Source organism: Mycetomoellerius zeteki, unplaced genomic scaffold, assembly GCF_001594055.1.
Source record: "Mycetomoellerius zeteki isolate Tzet28-1 unplaced genomic scaffold, Tzet1.0 scaffold62, whole genome shotgun sequence".
Classification (NCBI taxonomy): Eukaryota; Metazoa; Arthropoda; class Insecta; order Hymenoptera; family Formicidae; genus Mycetomoellerius; species Mycetomoellerius zeteki.
In genome coordinates this window covers 2,555,717-2,565,421 of record NW_017257632.1, presented here as the reverse complement: position 1 = coordinate 2,565,421, position 9,705 = coordinate 2,555,717, and the positions used below count along the sequence as shown (strand labels likewise).

The following is a 9,705-nucleotide window of genomic DNA, read 5'->3' as shown; positions in this document are numbered from 1 at the left end:
TCCTCTCTTTCGTTGGCCTCCTTCTCGAAAATTTTCGCATGTGCTCACGGCAGGAATTCAATGAAGCGTTTAGCCGTATTTTGCTGTGTGAAATTGGCACCAATCGTGGCTCAAATTTCGAATATGTTAGCAGTGAATACTAAATATAAATTGCATAAGAAAATTAGAATGAAACAGCCGTATTTGGTTTCGGAAGTACCGTGCGAATTTTCACTTTAATCCGTGTATTCGATTAAAAAATGTGGAATGCGTGCAACTGCGATTTTATTCAATCAAAGCTGTTAGAAAGATTACCGATTCACGTTGTGAAAACATTCATAGTGCGACTAGACATATTATTTTGTATTTTAGTTTATGCAGATTTTTGGACATTAAAAACTTTTTAACTGTTTATTGTATTGTAACCTATATTTAAACTGATGTAGTATAAATTGATGTTCTGGTTATTGATACATTTCATTGACTACTTTGAACTAACAATTATTATTTCATATTCCATAATCAAATAGTAATATATACGTTATTATTTGTTAATTTGTATTCGTTTTTTTTATATTAAAAAGAATATCATATACCTTCGATACAAAGTTCTAATTTATAGACTTTCTGTATTCCAAAATTTTATTAGTTTATGATTTTGATTTGAATCAGATGTATGTAAGAATAAAATACACAGATAAAAACACAATGGAAAGAAGGCAAAGAGAAAGCAAAGAATCAGTAATCAGTAATCAGTAAGCAAAGAATCTGAAAATAAAACAATGACATTAATTTTAAAATATAAAATTTTTTTATATATATGTTTCGTAAAAATTTTGCAAAAGGATATATAAATGTCAATTTAAAGTGATATAGTACTTCAAGAATCACAAACAATTGGCTTTATATAGTTTCCATTTCAAAAACAGATAATTTTCTAAAGAAAAGCCGAGACATATTTAATCGATATTTAAAGAGTTACCAGAAATAATTAATTTGCTATTAATTAATTTACGATTCAATTCTTAAAGAATTATTAAATATATACGATGAAACCTTTTCGAGTTTCGCACATATAATTAATTAATTTAATTGTCCTATCTAATATTACTGAATGCACACGCGCGCGGCTTCAGGATTCATATTTCCAAACTATGAATTTCATTCGTAAAACAACTACCAATTAATCAGTAAACTAATAATCACAACAATACTTGAGCCATTAATATATATATATATATATAATATCCGTTTTATATTTAATACATACAGTAATTAATACAAAGAAATATAGCTATCAATCGTTTCCATACTAGTCAATTAAAACAAAACCATAAAATTTCTTTCTTCGATTTTTAATAACTTTATAGACTGACTACGACATCTAGTGGATGGTAAAGAAGTTAGAAAGTACAGAAAATTTAATTACCCAATCAAATTTAAAGAATAGTTTAATAAAGATCGAAAGATTAACTAATTCCAAACGAATTATTATTAAAAATATAAATTAAAGAGACATCTACACTAAAACGGTGTAAAAATGTGTTTATCATTACGGTGTAGAAATATATTATTTACCAATTTTTCACAGCATTCCTTTTCGAGTAGTTATAGAACATCTTATTTGTGAAAACTTATCTTTTGAAAACTTTCTTGATTATATAAACAGCTTTCATCACACAATGCTCCAATCTAAAAAATATACCTACTGATTCTCAGACCGACAGAGAATTATGAAATAACACGCGTGGCGCTCTCTGTGGTAAAAAAATAGTACTCTCCCAGACAGCACACAATATTTACAAAATATTTACAAAATGTTTATAAATATTTATAAGATTTATTTTAAATATTTTGTAAATATATATTTTTGTGGTCTTAGATTGCACAGATCATAAACATTTATTATAAATATTATGAAATATTTATTATGAATGTTATAGTAAATGCTATGAAAATACTTAATGAGACATTATAAACCAAGTAAAAAAATACTTACTAGAAATATTTATTTATATTTATTATAAATATTGCATAAAATATTTAGTCTATATTTTAATAATATTTCGAATAAAGCTTTATATAAAATATGTATGAAATATCTATATAACATTTCAAAAAATGAATATTAATAAATATTTATCATAAATATTCTGTGCTGTCTGGGCTGTTTCTACGAATAATCCGTGATAAATTTGAAGTATTTGACCATTAGAGATTATAAAAACTTTAAAGTTATGGATCTATTTTTTATTCCTGCTACACCTAAACTCTCTTTCTCCTGAACTCTATCTCTCGTTTTTACCAAATGTCAAACATATACTTTAAGATTCCAAAAGTGTATTAGTTCAGCCACTGAAACAGATCCTATGTATACATAAAATACGTATAACTAAAAAATAATTTGAAAAATAATTTAGTTTTTTAAAATATGTAAGACAAAAACTCTCTATTAAACTAAGAGCTGTAAAGTACATATATTTTATATAGCTAAAACTAGCAATAAGTCGTACATCTATATATATATATATATATACATATGTTAGATTTAACAATAAATTATATAAAAATCACTGTTGACATGGAAGTTTGCATGACTGTTAAAATTTCGACGATTATCAATTTAATTTCAGATATATATGTGCACGAATAATAAATATTCTTATTTCTTCTGTTATCTTCATTAATGTTTACGTCTGACGGTTATTCACGCAGGTAACAATTAGAAAAAAAATATGGTAATACATTGTATATGATATTGTTGCGGTATAAATATATAAATATATGCTTACTTATAAAACGCTTGTACAATGACAAATCAAATTTAACATTTGCATTTTAAACAAATTGTTTACATCAATAGTTTATATCAATAGTTAGGCCTGCCATCTATAAAATCACTAATCTAGAACAATAAGCTCCAAATCTCCGGATTCTACAGCTAAAACCCAGACATTTTTTTTATGTTAATATTAATTTTTTCATCGTAAATTTTGATTATTTAATATAATATTTAACATTTTTATACCTAAAAGTATTTTCACAAATAAAACGAAAGTTCAAATAGTTACGAAATATATTTATTAATATAAATTTATCTTTTTAAAACAAAATAAAAAAAGGCGCCAAGTGTGCATGCTCCTCTCAGAAAAAACCTACTATAAATTATTATACGCGCTTGTATATGTGCTCCTTGAAGAAAAAATAATGACTTCCTATTCCAAACCTATTCCAAACGTATTTTCCAAACTGGAATGAAAGTATAAAATAATAATTTTTTTCAAAAAATATGTGAAATCTTTAAATTGCGCTAATCATAAACAGAAAATACATTTCATTGAAACACTAATGTTACATAACTATTTTTAAATAAAGTTGAAAATAAGAACATCTAATTGAAATAAAAAAATTTTAATGTAATTATTATATAATATTATAAAATTATATATTATATAAAAATAAATTTAGCACCGCTAGCAAACTTGATTTGATCTAGCGGCGCCAAGTTTTTTTATATTAAAATTCTATATTGAATTTTTTATATTAAAATTTTATATTAAATCATGACAACGCTTGCGCAGTTGTTATTTAATAATAATAATACGAATATAATGAAAAACTATACAAAATCCGGACCGCTTCGAAAAATCTGCCCGGACGCTCCTTGACGCCTTCAAAACTAGGACAAATCCGGGAAAATCCGAACGGATGGCAGCCCTATCAATAGTTGAAATATCAAACATATCTACATTCTTTATTTATCGGCTTATCAATAAGAGGATCCTAAACATTAAAGTTTCTCACAAAAAATTTTATATCATTCGGATTGGAAGCTATTAAAAACAAGGAGTGTTTACGTATAAATGATGCGTCGTGGCAGCCAATGTAATATATTGTTAATAAGCTTCGTCGATGAATTTAATAATATGTTGCAATTATTTATATACACATTACAATTTATACTTCAAACTTTGGAATCTTTATTGTACCCTAAAAATTTTCTGGATACAAAATATGTCTGAATTAACTTAATCTGTAATTTACATAAATTACTAATATAATAATTATATAATAATTACATTTTTGTATGTGTAATAAGAGAATATTTCTATACTATTATTTCTATTAACAGAAATTAAAAGAAAAAATTTATGAAATATTTTTTAAGATTTGTAAATGGTATCATAAAAAAGAAATTATTTCTAATTATTTATACATAGTTAGCAATACTAAAAATCGCTCATCTCGAAAATTAGATATTTTATTTTCGAATAATATACAGGGTGTTCGGCAACAGATGAAAATTTAAACAGTTATTCTAGATAAAATAAGACAAAAATCAATAACAAAATTGCTTCGTTTTTTGATTATGAGTGTTAAAATATTCACATAAAGTGTTTTTAAAGCACATGAATATTTAAAATACATAAATGAAACATTTATAATTAATAATATTAAGATAATTAAAAGATCCGAATTCGCAATTTTGTTACTCATGATTTTTGTCTTATTTTATCATTTTCTCATTTATTAATTTTCTTTTACCTATTGCCAAACATTCTGTATATTTAGGCAAAAAGTTAATTGATTGTTAACTTCAAAAGAAGTAAAAATATACCTTGATAAAGTGCTGTATAAACTTATACCTAATCGGAGCGAGTTGAAGAGAGAAAAAAAACAATTGCAACACTGTATACGTGAATATAAGACTAAAACAAAAATATGTTTGTAATAAGATAGTTAGTATGTATTACACAAAGACATAGAGAATGGACTGCGCGATTCGTATCTAAATAGTATTCAAATGTGGTCGACAATAATGAGAGAGAGGGACCGTGGTATATGACCAATCATCTCCCTCTCATTCTCTCTCATTACATCGTTGAATAGAAAGAGATGGCCGTCTTCCACGGTCCCTCTCTTACTTTTATCGACCATTTTGACACACGGATCGCGCAATCCATTCTCTATGCCTTTGATATTACACATCTATGATCTATCCTCAGTTGTATATATAACTGAATAAGATTGAAGATTAAATAGTGCATCCTCATTTTCCTTTTCAGATTCGATTTGCGGTATGGTCTGTATAATGTTTTGTGATAAAAGCTCTTCTTCTATTTCTATGAGCACAGTCTCAGTTTTCGATTCTTCCAACGCAACATGACTTTCCTCTGATTTTTGCTGAAGGAAATTGGTTGTTTTGGTGTTTTTTTTACGCTTTTCCTTAGGTCGGTTCTCATGCACTCGCATATGTCGTCGTAAATCGTATTTACCGATGAATCCCATGCCACAATTATCACAATTGAACGGCCTGACATCAACATGATTGAACATATGCCTCCTCAACGCCGCACTAACCGTAAATGCTTTTCCACACACATTACATATGTGAGGCTTCTCACCAGTGTGCAATAATGCATGATCTCGTAATGTAGCACGTTGATTGAAGCTATTATAATTATATATAAGAATGTTTTATTAAATATTATATTCAATGAAATATACAAATATTGTCATTAAAAAATTTAATCCAAAATTTTTAAAAAGAAATTTACGATACTAAAATATTATTTACATAACAAAGATGTTAATGAACAGTATAATATAATAATACAATTAATAAATTTATTCTTTTTAAATGATAATTATGATATACATTTAAAATATTTTTAAATTACGATATTTTGTATTATATCTTATATATTTCAAAGTTTGCCTATTTATATTAAATTGTAAATATATGTATACAAGTTACAAACCTTTTGCCACAGACTTCGCATGTGTAGCTGCGAGGATTCCAATGTATCTTTGAGTGGTTCAATAAGTTGCCTCGTTGTGAGAATGACTTATGACAAACGTCACATTTGAACGGTTTTTCACCAGTATGTACGCGTATATGCGTTTGGAGTGTACGATTGTTAGGAAAACGTTTGTTGCAATAAGTGCACGGATATTTAGGCAAATGAAGACCCTGCGGATCCAAATGGCTGATCAAATGCCGTTTGTAATTGCCTTTGTGATTAAATACACGCGTACATTGATTGCAAGCAAAGGGTGCAACGATATCATGTGTTGTCGCATGGCTGTCTAATTCTGATTTTGATTTAAAGCGGCAACCACACTTCAGGCAGCGGTGCCGTGAAAAGTTGGGATGACATGCCATGTGCCTCTTCAGATATCTCTTTCTGTTATATGCCTTTTTACAAAGGAAGCAGGAATATGGTAACTCGCCAGTATGCGTTTTCACATGTGTTCGCAGCTCTCGACGATTTTTGCAGTCCTTTTCACACACCATGCAAAAGAACGGACCGTTGGAAGGGACATGATTCTCAACAGTATGCAATAGTACACTAGTTAGTTGATTATGATTCTGTAAACATAACGTGCATTGATATTCGGTCCCATTTTCTCGTTTGAATTCCTTTATCCGTATAATTGCATCGCTCACACTGCCTAATATATTGTCTTTATCATCAACAAAGTAGTCAGAATCAGATTCATCGCTGTTTTCTACTTTGAATTCAATATTAGAACTACTCTCATTGAGTTTTGTTTCTTCTTTATCTCCGTTTTGTATCATGTCATTATAATATTTTTCTTGTTTCTCAACCTTTATTACTGATGTTACATTTTGTTGTTTCGAATAGGTACATTTATTCTTTTTAATTGCATTAGGTTCCACGGGACTGGAAATGCATACATTGTTTGAGGCTTCTTCAGTTTCTTCAGTCAAGATTTCCACTTCAGAGATAAATGTATTATTGTCATTTATGATTTCTTCTTGCTCCGGATCAAGCGTTAACGTGTTCTCGACTGACATCGACTCAATCGTAGATTTTGGTACATACATTATTGTGACATTTTCTGTTAATATTTTTGAAATGTCTTCAGGTAATTCAGTTTTCATCATCTGAACATCCATTTGATCCTCGTTACTTTCAATAATATTATAATAAACATCATTCAACTGTGATTCATCATTCTCTTTATCATCTTCATTATTTTCAACTAACTGAGGTACAATTTCATATTGTTGTTGGTCTATTTCATCTGTTGTTTTAACGTTTACAAACTCAAAAGTATCAGTAGGATCTGACTTTATATCACTTGATATATTTAATTCCAAAGATAGATCTTTTTGTACATCACTTTTTTCTTCCTTAGCATTTAATTGTTCTCTCTAAAAAAAAAAAAAAACATTATAATGACATCAAAAAGATATCTTTTAGATAATTTTATATCCTTTAAATACTTATTTATAAATTAATTTTTATGACTGATAACAAATTATTCAATGTTTGTAGATTATTCAAAATTTACTTGTGTAACGCATATTCAACAGATATAAACTTCAAATTAATATTGTTTTTATTTTCTGTCACTATACCTTGAGAGTGTTAATTTTAGTTTCTTGCATCATTCTGAATTTCTTGTCTGATTCTTGCATCATTCTGAATTTCTTATCTGATTCTTGCACTTCTAGTCTGAAGTCATATAAAGCATTCGTTCGATATGCACACTTTGGACAGAGCATGTTAGGCAATCCATCAAATTGATCAATCTGTTGTTGAAAAAAAATATTATTAACATATTAAGAATAACATATACTAATAACAATTTAAAATTGAACTGATGAGAATAAATTTAACTAAATAAAGATTCTATTTTCATTACACGGTTTGCAGAATTGGATATGTATATAAATTCACATCAAAATATTTAAAATCTGTTTTGACTGAAAATAGAAATCCTCTTACTTAATTACATATAACGACATAAGCAATCATTTTTCTTAGAAAGTCTATATAAAGAAGCAGCAGCAAATCTTAATTAGTGCATGCTACGCAACACTCTTGTAAGTTAAATTACTATGATACTTGAGGAAAAAATCTTTTGTGCTAAAGAGAGATGTTAATCATAGGTCTGTTAAGTTGCTTGCACTTTTTGCACTCAGTATCTTCGCTTTCTCTTTTTTCATCTTCATCGAAAAAATATATATATATATATCATTTTAAATGCAAACTTTTTTGGTAATTTCAAACAACACAGACCTCATGTCTATGGACAAGATCATGGTCAGGCTGGGCTCTAAAAATCTGCTTGTTAAAGACGCTTGTTGAGGTTAGGTACAAAAGTTTTGCATTTCCAAAATTTCCGTTTACCTTGATAGACGTGATCTGCGCGAGTTTGTACGGCAAGTTGATCTCGCTAACGTTATCATCGTACATGAGCAGCATCTTGACACCCTCCTTCATACACGCGCGACATTTATTCATGTACGAATCAATCCTCGAATTCGCGCTTTGCGACATGATGATGTTTAAACGACGGTCCTCGTAAAGAAAAACAATGGTAGTGGCGAACGATCCCGTCGTATTATTGGCGAATTATCAAGCGTATAGATGTGGCTAATCGCGTCTATTTGCTTCTCTCACGATTAGCCACAGCCAGACGGCATAGCTGACTCGAGTTAAACTGACATTACTGGGCAGTGAGCACACCTAGACAGTTGGACACTAGACACAACGTCCACCACGCCTATGATCTCTATTCGTGATACGGTTGAGTTAAAGTAAAATATATATATGTTATCTAAAGACTTCAGAAATATCTATTCCTTTATCGTTCTTCGTCCTGAGATCCTACGATACGCTCGCATGAAAGCATAGCATGAACTGAATTCTGGAACGACAATGAACGAAAATCCATAATGGTTCCAGACTAATCCAGAGTCTGGATTCCAGACTCCCAAGTTGAAAGTTCGACTAGTTCTGACTAGTTCTGGTTTCGATTCGATTTTCGAGATCTTTCATCTCACGCAGTTAAGCGAAGGTGTAGATAGATTTACACCTTGTACTGAACTTTTGTAACCTTGTTATCTTTCCTCTCTTTCCTTTCAACGTTCAATTATACACCTATCAACACCTTCATCATTTGAGTGCAGACAGCAGAAGCAGAGGAGGAACTCAAAGGTTTGTTCGCGTCGCATGCTCCAACATGTTCCAATATGCTCCTGTCATAGCTCTTACTCACTCCAACGCGCTTAAGTCCGGATCTACAATAGGTGTTTTAAGCCTTAAGTCGTAAGAAACTGACCAATTACAGTCGAATTCGAGGAGAATAATCGACTATGATTCGTCAATTTCTTACGGCTTAAGGCTTAAAATACCTATGGGCTATGTTCCAAAATTGAATGCCTGTACTGAAAATCTATAGTGCACGTAACGTAAACTGTTGCATTTAAAGTGTTGGCAGTAAATTTGGAACACAGTCATTGGGCGCATTCAGCGGACTCAACAGTTGAGTGAGCACTCGCTCTTATTGGTGTATTCTTTTAGATTATCCAATCAGAATTTTAGATCTAGAAGAATACGTCAATAGCAGCGAACGCTCACTCAACTGTTGAGTCGGCTGAATGCAGCCAATGTAGATCCGAGGTAAAGCTGGTTTTACATTAGTCGCATCGCAGCGTCGCAAGCGTTGCGGTCCAATCAACATCAAGCTAGCTCGACTCTGATTGGATCATAACGCTTGCGACACGCTTGCGACACTGGGTGCATTGGGTGCGTTCAGCAGAACGTTTGTTTTGCAACTATTGTAAGTTTCCTTCGCGCTAATTGGATCATACTTTTAGATCTAGAAGAATGGTCCTATCTCAGCAGACAATCATAAAACGGTTGCAAAACTGTTGAGTCTGCTGAACGCAGCCATTCAGTACTACAA

General features: G+C 30.2%; 1 protein-coding gene across 2 annotated transcripts; it reads right to left on the bottom strand.

The window, feature by feature from the left end:
• Nucleotides 1–4,612: 4,612 nt before the first annotated feature.
• On the bottom strand, nt 4,613–8,662 carry LOC108728465 (zinc finger and SCAN domain-containing protein 12). 2 transcript variants are annotated; one of them, XM_018457022.1, is made up of 5 exons: nt 8,145–8,662; nt 7,447–7,543; nt 7,370–7,416; nt 5,742–7,162; nt 4,613–5,431 (listed from the first exon to the last, which is right to left on the bottom strand). In XM_018457022.1, exons 1-5 carry the CDS (start codon nt 8,292–8,294, stop codon nt 4,969–4,971), a joined length of 2,178 nt encoding a protein of 725 aa, XP_018312524.1. In that variant the 5' UTR covers nt 8,295–8,662; the 3' UTR covers nt 4,613–4,968. The 2 variants fall into 2 exon arrangements, with proteins under 2 accessions (XP_018312524.1, XP_018312523.1); XM_018457021.1 differs by having other exon boundaries at nt 7,370–7,543.
• Nucleotides 8,663–9,705: the final 1,043 nt, after the last annotated feature.

What these genes read in the sequence shown, in the direction of transcription:
- LOC108728465 (XM_018457021.1), bottom strand. Translation starts at nt 8,294, where the DNA reads ATGTCGCAAAGCGCGAATTCGAGGATTGATTCGTACATGAATAAATGT. An exon ending in CGCAGATCACGTCTATCAAG is followed by an intron (nt 7,544 to 8,144) that starts GTAAACGGAAAT and finishes TTTCAACAACAG; the next exon opens with ATTGATCAATTTGATGGATT. An exon ending in TGCGAAGTCTGTGGCAAAAG is followed by an intron (nt 5,432 to 5,741) that starts GTTTGTAACTTG and finishes TAATTATAATAG; the next exon opens with CTTCAATCAACGTGCTACAT.